Genomic DNA, 19,686 nt, shown 5'->3' with positions numbered 1-19,686 from the left:
TTGGCGATAAAGTTGCAGAAGGCTAGATGTGTCCTGGAGGACAGCAGACAAGGGTGCCCCTGGTGGTGGTTTTGCAGTCTGTTTGGAGTCGGAAGTTGAGGTGGTTCATGGCTGGGGTGATGTCATCATTTGTGGTGGTGCTTTAGGTGGATTCCTTGTGTATGGTGGCGCTTACTACGCCAGACTTATTGATGCCGTCGTGGTGGAGATCTTGTACCCTTCGGATATTGTGGTAGCGATGTCAGGCACAATAGTGGGGTTGAGACAGGTCTCAGTGAGGAAGAGGACTTATGTGTGTGCTGTGGCAGGTAGAGCGTGGTTGGTACGGTGGCAGTTTTTGTTGCAGCATCAAGTGTGTGGAGCTCGACGATAGTATATCTGTGGGAGTCAAGAGGGCCTGGAGTTGTAACGCTGGGAGCAGTTCAGGTGCAGACGTGTGCAGGTGGGCTTGCCTTTGGCACACCAGCAATGCACCCCCTCTACGGTCACACTGCGGACCACATTAAGTAGGTCCTGGGGTGGGTGGGGCTTCTGTTAGCAAGAAGAAAGGTGAGCGGGAAAACCAGGGCAGCAACGGTCACTGGATCAGGCTGGAACAAGCAGGAACTGGAGACCACAGGCAAGTGGCAAGTTAGGTGCCTACTAGTGCAGTCGCTCTGCAACCTGCATTAAGAAGGTCCTGTGTGGGCATGGCTTCTGTTAGCGGGAAGAACGGTGAGCGGTAAAACCTGAGCAACGGCAGTGTCACTGTATCAGGCTGTAACAAGCAGGAACTGGAGGCCACAGGCAAGTGGCAGGCTAGGTGCCCAGGCGCCTACTGCCCATCTGTATATAGCTATATGTAGATATATTCCATGGAGTGAAATATACACAGTGTGGCCTTTCGACTAATGTACATCATGGCCATGAAGCACACATATCAAGTTGGTGCCCCTTCAATGTTTATGCAAGGTTTTCCAAACATTGAGGTAATTGTCTGGCACAGGAGTGTACAGAAATATGGACTGTCTGGTTGTTTACTTCAATTGAAACCTTTTGTTTAATCTCGTTTAAACAAATTCATACTAACTTGTTTTATGTGGCACTTCCTACTGTCTATTTTGCCGTTTTGTAAAAATGAAAATAATAAGCATCACTGTTAACTTAGTGAAACCCTTTTTATCAGTCTTGGAAGTATGGAATGCTAAGATGCCTCTGACGGGGGTCTAACCTATGTCTTTCAGGTCACATCAATCCTTGTATTGGGTATAATACTGGCACATATACCCATCCGCATACACAGCATGTGAATTAAGGGAATAAATGATCCAGTGAATGTTCCGTGTTTTTGACCTGCGGTTCACGATGCAACATTTCTTTTGTTCACTTTTCGTTTAATTTCTGTTTTCATGAAGCACTGCAAGATAGGAATGGCCTCTCAGGATGAAAATAAAATACTACTGCAAGACGTTTTAATTGTACATGATTTACTTTTCCTGGGAAGACAACCTCCTTTTGAGATTATATGTCATTTAACTCTTTAGCTCTTCAATTAACTTGTGATCGGAGTTGCATTTTTTTTTATGGAAGTGTCCGAATAATCGAGTGTTCATCGTGGATTGTGTGTGTATAAAAGGAATCACCTTCTTTCCCTACTGACTTCCTTATCATTCGACACAGCCGATTTATTTAGCCCCAAATCAGTACTTAAGACTGTGGGTCTTACAGGCACATCTTAAACATTTAAAAGTAACAAATAGGTTATTATCATGTGCTGAGCATTCGGTAGCCGGGGAGGCTTATCTGGGAGGCTGGTCCAGTTGTCCCTTTCATCCCAGAACCATGCTTGTTTGAACCTCAGTGGGAGGGTGAGGTGGTGCTGCATGTGGCGCTACTCTGTGTATTAGGGTATAAGAGGAGGTGAGATTCTTCTGATGAGCTACGAGACATGGCCGGTCCCGCCAGGTAGGATGAGCCACTGGTAACACTGTTGCAGCCTGGTGCACGTAAAGATATAGTGATACAGATAGGCAGTCAGGTGCAGGGTCGAACTGGCCTGTACGGCAAGATGAAAGTGTCAAAAAGCTGGTCTGACGTCCGTGCAAGGCCTGGGATTTTTGCTTGTTTTGTGTCCTGGTGGGCCGTTTTTTTCCGGTTAATTTCCGTGATACTACCTCAAATATAGCCTGCAGCAAGCGTCTCTTTACAACTGGGGAGAGGATGCTCGACCTCGGAACTGGCTTCGAGTCTCGGTAATGACGCTGAACATCCTGTGATTCTGGGCAAATCACTTAATCTCCCTGTGCCTAACAAAAAACAAGCATTGGCATAGCCAATAGGTCTCGCTTTTGGTACCTTATAAGTATTTAGTTATGCAGTACAATATCCTTGGTGCAATAACATCAACTGTTGCATGGCTAAAAACTTATAAGGTCCCAAAGGCGAGACCTATTGGCTATGCCAATGCTTGTTATGAACCTGGATCTAGATTGCCTGTCTTGTAACAACAATACCTGGAACTACTTGATTAACCAGCCTGTTCCCCAACTTTTGGAAAAACAGAATAATGGTAGCTTGGTGGAAATAAAATGTTTTCATATAGCACTTGAAATACCAGCTTTAATTCATAAACACAAAGGAATCCCCTTCACAACTGGCATTCTTGTTGCAACAGTGAAAATCAAAGCACTGCAGAAGAAAATTCCACTATCCTATCTGGTGAAAACTTATATTTTTTTCCATAATTCCCATCCAATATCCCTCGTCTCCCTTTCTCTGTGTAGGCAACTCTGTTTAAACAGCAACCTCTGACTGCTGAGTGAGAGACATGGGGGACTGGGAGACAGGAGAACGAAAGAGAGGTAATGAGAATGGCATAGTCACAAAGGTGAAGTTCGTGTAGAAAGGAGGTAGATATAGAGATGGGGAAGAGGGATAGGCGAGATAGGAATAGATGCAACGTAAAGAGAAAAAGATGAGATAATGAGAATAGAAGGTGCAAAGGAGGGAGAACAAAAGAGAAGGAGTTTGAGAGAGAAGATGGCTATGTAAGGTAGAGAGATTGTGCGAGCTAGAAAGAGGTAGAAGAAAATGTAGAAGAAGAGAGTGAGGAGTGGGTGGAGCAGAGAAAGCTGACAGAATTAAGTAAGTGTACGCCTGGCTAGTCACCATGAACCGTATTCACACTACTGGGAACGAAATGGTGGAACTGGACACAGAAATTGGGAGTTCAAATGGCCAGCGAGACAGTGCAGCTGCCTGGGTTACTGGGATACATGGTGAGGCAGTGCTGCTGTCTGAGAGACATGATCAGGCAGTGCTGCTGTCTGGTGGTGTGGAAGATATGGTGAGACAGTTCAGCTGTCTAGTGCACTGGAAGACATGGTGAGATAGTGCAACTGTCTGGTGCACTGGGACACATGGTAAGGCAGTGCTGCTGTCAGGTGCATTGGGGGATATGGTGAGGCAGTGCCGCTGTCAGGTGCACTGGGAGATATGGTGAGGCAGTGCCGCTGTCAGGTGCACTGGGAGATATGATGAGGCAGTGACACTGTCAGGTGCACTGGGAGACATGGTGAGGCAGTGCTGCAGTATGGTGCACTGGCAGACATGGTGAGGCAGTGCTGATGCATGGTCCACTGGAGAGGCATGGTTAGACAGTGCTGCTGTCTGGTGGTGTGGGAGTCATGGTGAGGCAGTGCTGCTGTCTGGTGCATTCATAGACATGGCGAGGTAGTATGTGCTCTCTCATCAGATGCAGTATGAGTCTGGAGGGGCAGAGCTGCTGTCTGCGGGTCTGAGAGACATGGCAAGGCAGTGCTGCTGCCTGCTGCACTGGGAGACATGGTGAGGTGGGAGACATGGTGAGGCAGTGCTGCTGCCTGGTGCACTGGGAGACATTGTGAGGTGGGAGACATGGCGAGGCAATACTGCTGTCTGGTGCACTGGGAGACATGGTGTGGGTGGGAAACATGGTGAGGCAGTGCTGCTGCCTGGGGTACTGGGAGACATGGTGAGGCAGTGCTGCTGTCTGGTGCACTGGGAGACATGGTGAGGCAGTGATGCTGTCTGGTTCACTCTCGCATCACATGCAGTATGGGTCTAGAGGGGCAGAGCTGCTGTCTGCGGGTCTGGAAGACATGGCGAGGCAGTGCTGGTGCATTGTGAGACATAGTGAGGTGGGAGACATGGAGAGGCAGTGCTGCTGCACTGGGAGACATGGTGAGGTGGGAGACGTGGCGAGGCAGTGCTGCTGCCTGGTGCACAGGAAGACATGGTGAGGTGGGAGACATGGCGAGGCGGGAGACATTGCGAGGCAGAGCTGGTGCACTGGGATACATGGCGAGGCAGAGCTGCTGTCTGGTGCACTGGGAGACATGGTGAGGTGGGAGACATGGCGAGGCAGAGCTTCTGTTTGGTGCACTGGGATACATGGCGAGGCAGAGCTGCTGTCTGGTGCACTGGGAGACATGGTGAGGTGGGAGACATGGCGAGGCAGAGCTTCTGTTTGGTGCACTGGGAGACATGGTGAGGCAGTGCTGCTGTCTGGTGCACTGGGAGACATGGCGAGGCAGTGCTGCTTTCTGGTGCTGTGGGAGACCTGGCGAGCCAGTGTTCGATCTTGCATCAGATGCACTATAGGTCTGGAGAGGCAGTGGTGCTGCCTGGGTGCACTAGGGGACAGGGTGAGGCTTTGGTGCACTGGGAGACATGGTGAGGCAGTGCTGCTGCCTGGTGCACTGGGAGACAAGGTGAGGCAGTGCTGCTGTCCAGTTGCACTAGGAGACATGGTGAGGCTCTGGTGCACTGGGAGACATTGTGAGACAGTGCTGCTGTCTGGTGCACTGGGAGACATGGGGAGGCAGTGCTGCTGTCTGGTGCTGAGGGAAACATGGTGAGGCAGTGCTGCTGTCTGGGTGCACTGGGAGACATGATGAGGCTCTGGTGCACTGGGAGACAGGAGGCAGTGCTGCTGTCTGGTGCACTGGGAGACATGGCCAGGCAGTATTCGCTCTTGCATCATATGCACTATAGGTCTGGAGAGGCAGCGCTGCTGTCTGGGTGCACTAGGAGACATGGTGAGGCTCTGGTGCACTGCGAGACATGGCGAGACAGAGCTGCTGTCTGGTGCTTTGGGAGACATGGCGAGACAGAGCTGCTGTCTGGTGCTTTGGGAGACATGGCGAGGCAGTGCTGCTGTCTGGTGCTGTGGGAGACATGGCGAGCCAGTATTCGCTCTCGCATCACATGAAGCAGGCGTCTGGAGAGGCAGTGCTGCTGTCTGGGTGCACTTGGAGGCATGGTGAGGCAGCGCTGCTGCCTGAGGCGCTGGGAGGCACAGCGAGGGTGTGCTGCTGTCAGGTGAGTTAGCAGACCCTGAAAAGGCGCTACTCAGCACAGGCCGTGGTGCGCTGGGAGACAGTGCTGCTGTCTGGTATCTTGGCAGACTTGGCAAAGCAGTGCTGGTATCTGGTGTACTGGGAGGAATGGCAGAGCAGTGCCATCTCTTGTGGGATGGCCCATCCCCGATGAGAGACGTGGGCTGTGCTGCTGCACTGTGGGTACATGCTGGTGTTCTGTGCTGGTCTCTGCTGTTTGGCAGCACGTGCTATTAAAATGTGCCGTGGAAGCGATCCCTGGCTCTGCAGGATGCTCTGTGGTGCATAGTTAGATCGTGCTACTGCTGCTCTCCTGAAGAAGATGGTGCTGCTTGTGGACCGAGGGGAGCCGGGGCTGCGTGGCGCCTGCGGAGGGCCTTCAGACTCCATCCTGACCCTACTAATTAGTTAGTGTGATGGATGCCTCTGAACCTCTGCGGCCTTTGGTTGGCAGAAGACGGTCTTAGTCACCTTGTGCTAGGTAAGTGGCCTTAATCCACGCATCGTACCTGCTGCTAATATTAAGAATGTATTTATTTTAGATGAGGTAGTGCGGTATGTATAACAATTAATAGGAAGACGCGTGTGCTGAGCACTTCCGCCCCCAACTAGCCGTCTCGATGGGATTGAGGGTACCACCCGTTTCGTTTCTAAGCACGGTAGAATTGCCCGCGTTAAACGCTCGCTGTTGACATCTGCATGCTACATGCATTGGAAGTCAGGAGTACGGATCTCGGTGTGACCAGTTCACTCTATTATTCAGAGAACGATGCATTAAATACCAGCGCATTGGGTAACCGTTGCACCCGTTTACGTCGCCCGGAATCAGTAAAACTGCGGATAAGGATATATATATATATGAGGAACTGTTCTGTTCCTAAACCCTGAGCGTTTCAAGGGTCAGCATCAGTGCGAGTGACACAGGAGCCGTGTTTTCTCTTTCCAGTGATCATCGAGTGGCATCGAGGAAACTACATTGAGATGGCATTTAGTGGTAGTTATTTGTACTCCGCATTTGTCACCCACTTAAAAGGAATTCCCCACCATGGGCATTGGACAGACCTGGGCACTAATGAAATGTGACCGCAACCTCCTTTTATGCCCGTTGATGATATTATATTCTGGGCTTATTTGTAACCAGAATCAAGACCTTTTGATCTGTGTGGAACAGGTGACATCAACCCAAGGAGGACACCCTACCCACCCCCTCCTTGTATTTTTGTCTCCAGTGGAAGTGCACAAAAAGCAACTGTTTCTTATTTACAGCGTCACATGCTTTTGCTCGCATTTATAACTACCTGGGAATCCTGTATCAGGCTGTGGTTGAAGGGCGCATTGCTTCTATGCACCTTCAATAATGAAAGGTTTGTGGCCCCATCCCTAAGCATCCCTAAGCATCACCGCCTAAGCTAGGTACGCAGCGAACCCCGGAAAATATAACTTCACACAACTCCAGTTTCTACTTAAGTATTAGTGTTTTGACATGAGTGCCGTGCCAGGGATAAGCTAAAGCCCGAAGAGAATATACCCTTGAATGTGCCAACGCATTACTTGATTTATTCTTCCCTCTGCATTTGAAGGGTCCTTCTCATAGACCGGTGTTGCCACTATGGTGCAACACTGAAGGCGACCATCTTCTTTCAGATCATCATAAAAAGAGGTGGCTCTCATTCTCACATCGGCGGAGGTAAAATGGATGACCACAGTTGTAACTACGGGGAATGTCCCCGGCCACATTTAAACGTGATGCGCGTAGGTGCTGGAGAACATAAGCACACTGTCCAGAAAAAAGTCCTTGTGTAGCAGTATTAGCACAATAGCTACCAGACCTAAACTTGAAAGCGATCGTGTTGCCCGCCTGCTGTCATTACACATCCCTGCTCGATGCCGCGGCTTTCTTCTTCCGGAAGCGGTTCGGTGTCTAATATTCCTCCACTATCACTGTAGTCTTGCTTTGGCCATACCAATTCAATTAAAAATAGTATTTTTTTCTGAAAATGTTATTTGTGAATCAAAACCGCTTGATATTTACTGAACGTCCCCTCTATTTCAGAAGCTGTTTGCTGAAATCCTTAGTAAACTTGAGTTTCAACATAGCCTCTTCCACCGCAGATACGCCTCTTACACTTGTATCTCTGGAGAGAGAACAGTGCGCCGAGCCCGCGTTGGGTCTAAGGACTATAGCGCCCCTATGGGCCGAGTAAAGCTGTGACCAAGATTCATTTTGGCGGGAAAACGTTTCTCACTAGAAGGAAAGGATTTTTTAACATTTTGGCGGGAAAAGGCTGTTTAAGTCCGCTTGTAATTTTTATTTGGGTTACTCCCATTGTTTTGAAGTGTATATATCATTTTGATCTCTGCTTACTTATTCATCTTATGGTAGGACTTTCGTCTGTGTGCTTTACATTTATTTTGTTCTCATTATGCATACGTTTTCGTCTTCTGGAAGCAAAAATAGAGACAGTCGTTGTTGAGAGACTGTTAGTATTATTTTTTTGATTGATATCTATTGTGAACATACATTCGTGACGCTTTCTATCAAAGAAAATACCAAGCGAGTTACAGTGCGAAGGAAAGCAGGCATCCGGTTGAATCTTGGTGAGCATTGTGACTGCTTTAAAGTATTTGAAGCCATCAAAAGTATTTAGGATGTTTGGTATCCGATGAACCATTGCTTGTTTTATTTTGGAGTGGGGGGACGGAGGTGGAATAAACGGAGTGCTATTTTTCGCAATTCCTTCCTGCTGATGGGAGTTCAAAAACCTAAACTTCTATCTGTGACAGGCACACGGGGGGATTGTTCGTCACGTTTCACGTTCATTTTCTGGCACACTCTAGCAGTAGGAGTATCCACAATGAAACTAGATGCTCCTCCGTTTCTCGACAGATAGTTACAATCAATCCTTTGTCAACTGAGGGCCATTTGTGATGCATCGTTTATCCAATAGGAGCAGTCCGACCTAGGCCTTGCCCATGAATATACTTGCTGATATGGCTATTTATTTATCCATTTCTAAAGCGCATGGTTATGTCCCCGCGCTGGACGGACTCCCTAATAAGAGACGGCCATATAATCGTCGCTGATTGGCCTATAGGCAACCGTCCTGTCACTATCATTCACTTAAGATGAAGATGCAGGCGTGAGGATTACAGTTCAGGTGAATGTCTCTCCCCTGGAAATGGAAGGTATCCTGTGATCTGTAGCAATGCTCTGCAGGGGTTTTTGCTCTGGAACCAATACCCAGACCTTCTTACAACTCTGATAAGCTTGCTTCGGATTGCCTGCAAGCAAAATACTATTAAAAATCCAGTTTCTTCACACAGTTCTCTTTTTTTTATCACCAAAGCACAAATAGGTTAACATTTTTAAATAAAACAACACCGTGATCATAAGTATGGCAGTTATTTATTGATTGCTTGTTTTGGAACAATAATCAGATTATTCTTTAGAACGCATTACAAAAAATATAAAACCTGGCTCAGTTTGCATACCTTAAGCACAGACATTATTTTGAGAGGAGGAAAACAACTAAAGTCTAACAAATAGAGCTTTTACAAATGCACAAAAAGGACACTCTGGCATGTAAGGACCAACAAACCTTTCTAGATACTTTGTTTAAAAAATCTTTTACATAAATAAGTTAGTATTATTTCTCAGTGTCTTTACAGAGGTATGTACACAGGTACACTTTATATCTTTTTTAATATATACATACAGATACACAGGCAATGTAGAAATACTGTTGGATGATGGAAATACCATTTAGTACAAATTTAGTGAGGGAGATTTGAGGCTGACATGTATAGTCTGTTCCAAAATAGTCAAATTAGTTGATGGCCTAATAAAACTATAAGCGCTGCAGTGGATTTAATAATTTTTTGTCTCCTTGTACGCTAGGCGCAGGGACACTTAAACAGCCAAATATAACCGACAATAGCTTAAGAAACTGGGCGTCTCCCAGATGCTGCAGCCAGGCCTGGCAGCATTTACAATATATCTAGATAGATATATCAAGATCATGCTGGACGACCAACGCAGCCTTCAAGATTAAACATTAACACAAGCACACGACACCGCCTCTCTTCATTTGAGCGTCATTATAAAAGTATTATTCAATTTATAAAAAAATGACGCCTTAGGTTAGAAATCAACAGAACAGGCGAAGGCATAATTTGCAACATCAGGGGTACAGAAAAAAATATTCAATCAATGTTGACTTCTCCCCCAACATAGTTTGTATGTGCTACATGAAAACTCAAGAACTATATACACAGGTAGTACAACGAAGCAAATAAGAAACTCCTAATTGCAAGATGCTACATATAATGCTTTTTAGAGGCAGTCCTTTTTGTGGCTGCCTAACTTTAGTGTTATTTTTTCAGTGCTTAAACAGTAGATGTCCCAGTCGAAGGGAGTCTCTCGATATGTCTGTAAAAAACTTTATACATCTTCCCTGGTTCGCAAGGAATACATATATATTCTTATCTGCAAAAAACCAAAACATAAGACAGTTAATAAAAGTAGCACAATGTTCGGGCGAGGTCGATGTAGTAAAGTACAGCTGAAGAGAAACATTTACAGCATTCGGTTTAAGACAAACAACAAGGAAACAATACCAACCAGAGTAGTGTGCCAGAAGTTAAGTAAAGATGTCCTATGTTTGGTTTGAAAGCGTCTATCTGCTTTACGCTGAAAGATTAGAGAGCACAGGCAGCTGCATAAAAACACCGACAGACTCAGGGGCCCTTGCGAACACCATCGGTATAAAAAAAGAAAGAAAAACTGCCAGAATTGGGTCACTTCGGTGTTTCAGTGCAGAGCTCTGTGACAGCCTGCGAGTTTTGGTTTCCACTCAGTGTGGTTCTGAGCTGTTCATTTCCCCTCTGAACACCCAAACAAACAGTCAGTAGTATCGCATTAGCATACACACAAGCCTGCTGACGTGTTCCTGGGCTGTTTACCCCAGCACGGGTCTCTGACGGCCCTAGCACTCTGGAGGCCTGCATTTCTGTTCTGTTTTTCCTCCCCTCTCATCTACCTCCGTTTATCGGAGTCATCGCGTTTTTAAAACACGAATGGAGTGTAATCGATCTGCTTAAAAACATTGGTATTTTGTAGTATTTACTTAGTTTAGTGCGGGAACTGTCCATGCTTAAAGTTTTTACACCTGAATGTAAGTTAACTTTTGGCACCATGGTTCGTTCACCCAACACCATACCGACATGTTATCAAATCCCTCAGACAAATTGATAGACAGTTGTGTATCCCGGACCCTGCACCTTCTGTTTGCATGTACAAAGCACAAATGTTATATAAGCGGTAACTAGTGAACACCGTGTTATTATTTGGCTGTTTCCAATCACAGCTACAACAGCGAAGTACCTGCTATCAACAAGGACACCTGTAACTTTTGTATTATTTAAACACTGGTGGGCGTGAGCAAGTACATAAACAATATATAGTTTACGCTGAACAACAGACATCGATGGGTATCGGGACCGACATAACTTATCACAAGCAGGCATCATCTCCCCAAGCAGAAGGCGTACCCACCTACAAAAAGAGGCTTTTTACGTTTGATGTCGTCGGGGGTTGCATTTGCTGGGCGTCTGTTCCACTGAGTTGCACGGTGGGTCGTCCGTTTCCGTCTTGCTGGATTTCGACGGAGGACACGCATCTAGGAACAGAGTTAAGAGCGCATTACACATCTGCTCCAGGGAACAATCTAGGCCTAAACAAATACATACTTTTGAAAACAATACCAAAGGACAGTCCCTAAACACCTCTGTGTTTTTTTTTTTTTTTACTTCGAAGTGTTTAGCGTAAATGGATAAACGGTGACCGTGTTAACAATTGAGAACAGCCTGTAAACTAAGTGAGGGCGCGCTGTGCATGGTCGAGTCGGGGGGCTGTACTCGCAGAAATGTCAAGACACGGAGTGCAGCTCCGGGTGGGTGGGGCGTTATGTACCAAAATTACGGGCAACGCGGGGTATTATGGCTGGGGGCGGCTCTATGACTTTAAAAAAAGTTTGTCGCTGGTTAAGTGTTTTTCTCCCAAAACGAGCATTTTGTTAATGATGTATAGCAAAAAGTTATCATTCAGCAGTTTTTTCTGCTACATTTGTCTATGCCACTCGCTGTTTATAAAAAAACAAAACTGACGTCACCCAGTCGACGTTTTAAACCAATTCGTGTCGTGATTTTTCAGTTGTGTTTCGAGTGACCATTGTATTTCCGATAGAAATAGTATGGAAACACCTATTTTCACTAGTGGATGCTACGAATAAGCCATATTAAAAATTATATGATAAAATGTATGCCGCATTAAACGTGGGCACGGGCTATTCAAGAAGTGGTCACTGCATGGCAGCGCACCGGGATCACTGCATCCAAGACCTCTTTTCACAAGGGGCTCCTGCCGTCCAGTGCAAGGCACCAGCAGAACAGACGCACTGTCAAGTACGTAAACAGGCAACACCCAGTGGGTGCCGGTGCACTACGAAAACTGTATAAAGCTAGTACGTCCTCGAAGAGGAGCGCTCTTTACCAGGATCGGCTGTTCTCTGCCTAGACAAGTGCCCTAAGCCGACAGTGCGCGGGGGGGGGGCTGCCCGCGCCTCTGCCCAGCAAGCTTCAGTGAACAGCAGACAGTCTGCTCTCCTACCTTCGGTGTTTGGTCTTTTCCGCTGCCCGGAACAGTGCTCCAGCGAATCCGTGTGCTTGTCTCCGTCCTCTCGCAAGTCCCCAGATATTCCCTGAAAAGTGTCCGAACGGTTGCCATTGACATCCAGGCTCGGAGCCGATTGCGCCCTCTTGTTGGGGCAGGGTCTGCTATAGTACTCGGGCACCGCGTTCCTGGGCACCGCTTGCCAGTCCATCCTGCCAGGGAGCGGTCTCTCCTCCCGGGGGTCGAAGTTCCACGTCTCCTTGAACTTCAGCTCGCTCTCCCGGTGCTGCCTCTCCAGCTCCCGTCTCAGCTCGTCTCGGTCAAAGCAGCCGAAGAGGTTCCTGCAGGTGGGCGCCTTGGGCAGCATCTCGGCCAGCCGCGGCTCCATCCGCTCCAGGGACGGGCTGCTGCTGGACACTCGCACGTCTGACATCTTGGAGAGCTTCAGCCAGGCGAAGGCTCCCTGCACCGGCTCCTGCACTTCAGCGATCCAATCCCAGGGTGAAAAAACACACTACCAGCAATCTGAGGGTGCCCGGTACGAGAGCGGTGCGACCCTGGGTGCGTGCGCCGGCTGCGGCAGACCGAGCCCGGCGAATGCAGCGTCAGTCTGCGGGCACAGCCGAGCCTTCGCACTCTCCCAATATGGCGATGGCAGGAGGCTGACGACAGGCGCCTTGACAGACAGCTCGGGTCTATTTAAAAGAGGGCAGGGCGACGATTGGACGAGGCCTGGGCAGGTCCCTCCCGCCGCCTGACGGCCTGTGCTTCTCCTCTGCCAAACCCCAGTAAAGGTGGAACCTGGGGGATGGGAGGGAGCCCGTGTGTAAACAGCGGGCAGCCTGACTTTTACTACCATAACAAGGGGGCAGTGTCGGGGAGGGGCTTCTGGCAATGGCTGGAGCACAGAGGCGGGGCCCGGGGCTTGCTGCAAGCATCTCCAGCCGTGACAGCCTACTGGAGTAGCGAGTAATCGGGAGGGGCTCGGGTACTTAATGGAACAGTTACCCACCAGAGTAACAGCGCATTAGAGTTATTTTTTTATTTACCGGGCTGGGTTGCCGACACTTAACGGAACAGTCCTCAGACCTTACGTTCACTGACTAACTTCTAGCATTGGGATGTGTGGCGCTGACACTTCATAAATCAGTCAGGGGTGTCCCCAGCCCAGTAACACAGAGCGCCGGAGTAGCCGGGGAAGGGCAGCTCTGACTTTTCACAAGGCCGAGTGACAGCCCTGTCACCCCGGGGGGATGAAGGCCTGCACGAGATCCCCGGGGCGTATAGAAATAGCAATGACAGCCCGTCATAGCCGCAGTAACAATGAGCACTAAAATACCTGTGAAAGGTGAGCTCTGACGCTTAACAGTGAGCTCTAAAGTATCTGGAGGGGTGAGCTCTGACACTTGCTGGTCCGATACCTGCCGGTACCCACCAAGTAAGAGTGAGCTAGTGGGGGGGGGGGGGCGCTAACACGTAAAGGTACTGCCAGGATGTCTGTCAGTACTCACTGGAGTGAGCACTCGAGTATCTGGGGATGGTTGTCTCTGACGGGTACTGGTACTGCCAGAATATTTACCGGCACCCACCGGAGTAACGCTCAATGGAAGAGTCAGGATGACCTCCTCCTGAGGAACAAAGAACCAATAGGGTGTTAATGATGGGCTCCCACATAAGATCCAAGCAGACCCCACTGCGAGCAGAGTAGCAGTGAGCGCTAAAGCATCGCGGCAGTGCGCTGCTAATTAATGACCAGACAGGAGAGACGTGGGGCGCCTTAGGAGCCAGCGAGCGCCTTGGACTGGTTAACTGACAGCAGCAGAGTACAAGGGAGGAGCACGGACTTTTTATGTAACAGCTGGAAAAGCCCGACACTCGCGGAGTAACGGGGAGCTCTAAAGTATGTGGAAGAGTGTTCCGGACGGCCAGGAGAGTGCACCGCCCTTCACAAGTCAGCCACCGTTAGCGGGGCACGCACGGAGGGCGGTTTTGGAGCGGACACTACAGGACATTCACCTGCAGTTACTAACGTGAATCCTGTCGTCTGCCAATCTATGCCCTTGCACGGTTTGAAGGGACGTGCACCAGGGGTAGCTTTGCGGTCACTGTACCAGTAAGCGGAGAGAGTGACGAGCGACAAGCTCGAGATGTGTGGGGTTTAGGCTGGTCAGGGTATCTCAGAAGAGAACGCGTGTTGTGTTATTAGCACTGAAGCCCCCATTCACCCGAGAGGGCGCTTCATGACCGAGTACCCGCCGAGCCACAGTGCCACTTCATGCCGGTAGAGGGCGAGACCCGAGCAAGCGCAGCGGAGTAACCAGACACCGCGGTGGGATAAGTGAACGAGTGGCGCACTCTGTGCGTGCAGGGGAGGGGGGCTCGTGTTACAGCGGAGGGGGGAGGGGTGCTGCACACTCGTAGGAGCAATGGGGGAGAGGAATAAGAGGCATGGGTGTTTTTTTTTGTTTTTAAAAGCGCTGAGGTGACATCCAAAGCACGGGAACGCGCCACTGAACCACCCGTGCAGTCTCACTCGACAGGCACCTATGGCATGGCATTGTAGCAGCGAGGGGCGGGGTCAAGACTCCAAGCACGTACAGTTTGTTGTTGCAGGAAAGTGTCCCCATGGCTGACTTTGTGTTGTGGGGGAGGGGAGATGTGTGACGCAGGTGTTTCTGGAGCCTACTTTCCAGTATGCACTCGGTAAACTTTTGTCACCATCGGAAAGTATCCTCACAGTGTGTCTCGCAGTCGCGCAGATTAGCTGGGCTTTGTGCGCACACCTACACTGATGCACACTCGGTGTCAATGGCTCAGAGTGCGTCCGCCCCAACATCACTGTCAATGGCTCAGGGTGCGTCCGCCCCAACATCACTGTCAATGGCTTAGGGTGCGTCCGCCCCAACATCACTATCAATGGCTCAGGGTGCGTCCGCCCCAACATCACTGTGTCGATGGCTCAGGGTGCATCCGCCCCAACATCACTATCAATGGCTTAGGGTGCGTCCGCCCCAACATCACTGTGTCGATGGCTCAGGGTGCGTCCGCCCCAACATCACTGTCAATGGCTTAGGGTGCGTCCGCCCCAACATCACTATCAATGGCTCAGGGTGCGTCCGCCCCAACATCACTGTGTCGATGGCTCAGGGTGCGTCCGCCCCAACATCACTATCAATGGCTTAGGGTGCGTCCGCCCCAACATCACTGTGTCGATGGCTCAGGGTGCGTCCGCCCCAACATCACTGTCAATGGCTTAGGGTGCGTCCGCCCCAACATCACTATCAATGGCTCAGGGTGCGTCCGCCCCAACATCACTGCCTTTGTACATTTTCCCAAAAACGAGGACAGGTCGGATGCCAGTGCCTCAGAGTAAGACTGGCACTCCGACACTTGGCATACTAAACACGGCTGAAAGGAGGGTGGGTCGCCCTAGAGGCGCGTGAGATTTGGTCAGGTGATCTTAAGGGCGGCTGACAGTACATGTGCATGCGTAATGCTCGAGAGCGTTCGAAGTGAGTGACTACTTACGAACTTGAGAGAGAGTGAGGTTGATTTATTGTCGGACTTTGTTTATGCAGTCCCCTGCGTCCAGAGAATCCTCTCTGGAAACTGGGGCAATTAACCATACATGTATTGGCTCATGTGCGCACGAGTCATCGAGCCTTTGCCACCAGATCGGCTCCTTTCTACGCGCCTTTTTCTGATCCCTCACATTGTTGCGGTTGGGTGGGTAAGGGACCTGGTTGTGCCAGTTTTGCCTGTTTTACTGCCCGCCTGACTTCATGTCCACCCTTGAGCGGTGTCTCATCCTTACACTGGATCTGCGGCTCTGTCCTCTATCGCAGGGCAAGTACGGGCATGTCCGACGGGGAGGTAGCAAGTACGGGCATGTCCGACGGGGAGGTAGCAAGTACGGGCATGTCCTACGGGGAGGTAAAGGGAGGGGCCAGCTGCTCGTGCTGCTACAGATATTAGGTTGGTTTCAAAATAGTTTGCAGACTAATAGATCAATAGCATAATGTTATTTGCATTTAAAGGTAATCTAATTAAACTACCTTAAAGGACAGGCGTGTTTTTTTGCGCGAGTCCTTCATTTTACGGCAGCCCTGAACGGAGGCAATGAGTTTCACAGCTGGGCACTAATGCTGTTGCAGAAGCCCTTTAGGAAAGGTTGGTGGCCAGGCCAGGCGAGTCGAAAGCAAAGTCACTCCTCTCAATTCCAAACTAAACGGCTACGGAAAAGTGGCGGCAAAGTTTACCCTGGCCCAGCCAAACGAGCTCGAGTAGAAGTAACGATACAAAGTGTAGCAGTTTGTATTACAAAGTGAGGAGGGTCTTCTCGTCAGAAGAGGTGTGCCTTCCACACATACCCACTGTCCACGATACGTTGCCAGCAGGCGACTAACCCAGGAGTGGAAAGGAGATAGCCAAATACGCACATACTCCTCGCCCACGCGTTTATTCTCTGGCTTTTCGTTCTGATCTGCTTTACTCTCCATCACTCAAGCATCTTTTTTCAATATCCTTTAACCACATTCAGGTAGGTTTAACCATGCCGTTTTCGTTGCAAACCGTTCTGGGCGTGTTCGCGTTCTATAAAATCACGAATTTAAATAAATATATGGTTGGGAACCCTCTATTACCCTCCCACTCCCACCCATCCCCTATGTTGCACTTCCCTATTTCACACAGAACAGTTTCCCGCTCGCCCATCCTCTGTTCCTCTTGCCCTTTTGGGACCTCTTTCTTTTCTGACTCTCTCATACACTCCATCCACCCTGGTATAAAAGAACGCCCCGGTTGCATAACTCGATGTCAGCCGCTAGGTCGCGCCAGCGACGGGCAGAAAACGGCAGACGAGTCCCTGCGCGTGCCAGGAGCGCCCCCTGGCGAACCAAGTGGCCTCATGCTGCAGACCTGCTTCGCCCGACCCCTTCTAGTGCATGAAGAGATACAGTTGCAATTGTATTGACTTTATCTGGTCTGGAAATGAATACCTTGTAATCTCTTCAATCCCAGCGGAGAAGGGATACTTTTGTAAATCTGTTTTCGAGTATTTACAGTGTATTTTGTGGCTCTGCTGTGTGTTGGAGGCAGAGAGCACTTTGAACTACCCCCGAAGCCCAGATTTCTTGAATCAACGACGTGAAATGTTGTAAATGCCCTTCGGTGTAGTTCCAACACTCGATTTAAGGCGAGCGCTCCCGAGTTTTAAAGCTCGACCGTGCCTGCCTGTTTTTTGGGCGATTGAACTCTAAACAAAACCGAATTCCAGACACCCCCCCCCCCCCCCCCCCCTATCTTCCTTCCAACGTTGACAGCTAAAAGTTAACCCTTGCCGCCATCCTTCTCCCTCCGTTGACACATTTGCGTGTGCTTGCTTTGTTATTCAGCCATTCATGTCCCCTATAATGCAGCAAAGTGTTGTGTAACTTCTCATTTGCGGCGGAATGACTACTTTCTCGCTTCACGCAGCTTACTGTAAACCAATAGGGACATTGTGTCCCCCAGTTCCTTCCCTAGAAATCAAACCGAGGTGTTCCCAAATGTTGGCACGTACGACCGAGGAGGCTGCCGGGTGACGTGTTGAGCATAACCCGAGCCGCTTATGACAGTTTGGAACTGCGGGGTGTGTGTCATGCATACATGGCCTCTCCTCCAGGGGCCCTGTTACTGAAATCTTATCCCTGAGACTCCGGACTTTAAATCCCTTCCATCCACGCAAAGCATTGTAGTGCAATTGCTTATATAACGCACTCTCTCTGATGAGGGGTTGATTTCATCAACAAGGCTTCGTTTTGCTGGGTGTGGTTGACGGTGGACCCGATATAACGCGCTGCTTGTAAAAATGTGTTGCATTACTGCCGCTTGTATATTTAAGAAGTAACAGCCTCTCTCTGCGCATTACTATTTCTTCCTATGGCATCAATGGGCGATCGGGAGTAGCCCGCTCGTGAGTGTGTATTGGGAGAGGGAAGAGGCGGGGTTTGTTCGAGTGGCGGGAGGATGACGTTTGTGGAAAGGAGGAGGAGGGGGGATACCAGGCCCGGGACAAGTATAACTCGTGCTCTGGGATTTTTTTTTTTTTTTTTTGCAGCAGCAGCAGCATAGCAGATGTTTTCCTCTCTCGAAAAGCACACTTTTGCTCACATCTCCGCTTCCAAGTTAATTCGCTTGAGAAATAAAAAAAGTTGGCATCTATTTTATATTTAAATATCCAGTAACTCGAGATTAGTCGTTTTCCACAAACTGAGAAAAAACATTACAAAACACTCCAAGGCAGCGCTCGGCGGATGAGTCCGATGGATCTCTATGTCACCCCCTCGGTTTCAGTGCTTCTCAAAGAAAACACGTTGACGCCTCCGTTCATCATTGACATGGTGCCATTTATGAAGTGCCAACATGCAGGGGCGCAACTAGATTCGAACTTGGGGGTGGGGGAGGGCTGAGGGGCTAAGACTCCCAGCCAGGGCTGGCCCTAGCAGTGGTCGCGCACTCGCCAACAATGCACCTTATCTCTCGATAGCCCCTTTTCTGACATTTTTTTTTTTTTTTATAGGGCTACTCGTAGTTTACTCGCACTCAGTTCTGTGGTCTGCATGGTACACGTTCTTTGTAGCAGGCACATTAACCCTCTGCGCTGTGTGGGTGACAGAAGTGCCCATGTGACTGCATGGTGGGCGATGCGACAGGGTGAGAGGATTGACTGCAGGGTGAGTGAGGTGACCATATGAATTTGGGTGCAGATGTAATTGCAGAGTGGGACGAATGAATGTCTGGTTATTGATGGGGTTGTTTGAGTGAGAATGCAGGGGGAGCAGTGAGGGGGACAGGTGTGTGAAGTGTCTCATGAGTGCAGGGTGAGTAGTGTGCACGTGTGACTGCAGGGTGATGTACAGGGTGAACAGCGCAAGTGCATTGTGAGTGCAGAGTGATCACTGTGAGTGCAGAGTGAGCAGTGTGCTCATGTGACCGCAGGATAAGTGGAGGGGGAACGGTGTAAGTTCATGGCGAGTGGCATACGTGCTGTGTGGTCATTGTGAGTGCAGGGTGGATGGCTTGGGTGCAGGGTGATCACTGTGAGTGCAGAGTGAGCAGTGTGCTCATGTGACCGCAAGGTAAGTGGAGGGGGAACGGTGTAAGTTCATGGCGAGTGGCATAAGTGCTGTGTGGTCATTGTGAGTGCAGGGTGGATGGCGTGGGTGCAGGGTGATCAGTGTGAGTGCTTTGTGATCGCTGTGAGTGCAGGGTGAGTTTGAAAGTGAAGGGCGAGAATGAGTTGTCTGAATGCAAGGTGCATTCCCAGACACTTGAAGCAACTCAGCATGTTATTGAGGGCTGGTGTAGGGTTTAGGATATCAGTTAAACTATTGCTATTATGGCATTATTCAGGGACAGGGCTGGACTGGTCGTATCGGTCACCAGACGTTTTCTAGGTGGGCTGGAAGGGTGGGGCACGGTTTTGGACCAGTGGATGCCATTTTTGTTACAGGGGGTGGTTTTCCAGCCCACACCCTCCCTTCTTCGCGGCTGGTCCGACTCAATTGCCAAGGCCGGTTTGCGTTCCCAGTTCAGCCCTGTTCAGGGATCTAGGGTGGAGGAAATACATATTGTGCTCATCCTGCAGCAAACTTCCAGTCTTGTGATTAGGGTTCCCAG

General features: G+C 49.5%; 1 protein-coding gene across 1 annotated transcript; it reads right to left on the bottom strand.

Annotated features, from left to right (window-relative positions):
* Positions 1 to 8,744: 8,744 nt before the first annotated feature.
* On the bottom strand, positions 8,745 to 14,265 carry CDKN1B (cyclin dependent kinase inhibitor 1B). The gene is made up of 3 exons (XM_085652323.1): positions 12,025 to 14,265; positions 10,912 to 11,035; positions 8,745 to 9,843 (listed from the first exon to the last, which is right to left on the bottom strand). The coding sequence occupies exons 1-2, from the start codon at positions 12,458 to 12,460 to the stop codon at positions 10,929 to 10,931; spliced, it is 543 nt and encodes a 180-aa protein (XP_085508449.1). The 5' UTR covers positions 12,461 to 14,265; the 3' UTR covers positions 8,745 to 9,843; positions 10,912 to 10,928.
* Between the last annotated feature and the right edge of the window lie 5,421 nt (positions 14,266 to 19,686).

Source organism: Triturus cristatus, chromosome 4_1, assembly GCF_964204655.1.
Source record: "Triturus cristatus chromosome 4_1, aTriCri1.1, whole genome shotgun sequence".
Lineage (NCBI taxonomy): Eukaryota > Metazoa > Chordata > Amphibia > Caudata > Salamandridae > Triturus > Triturus cristatus.
The sequence above is the reverse complement of the archived record's forward strand: the minus strand, read 5'-3'. Positions and strand labels throughout refer to the sequence as shown.

Bases quoted from the DNA above. Each gene is read 5' to 3' on its own strand.
- CDKN1B (XM_085652323.1), bottom strand. From the start codon at position 12,460: ATGTCAGACGTGCGAGTGTCCAGCAGCAGCCCGTCCCTGGAGCGGATG. The intron at 11,036-12,024 runs GTAGGAGAGCAG...CTCTGTTCCTAG, and splicing joins GAAAAGACCAAACACCGAAG to ATGCGTGTCCTCCGTCGAAA.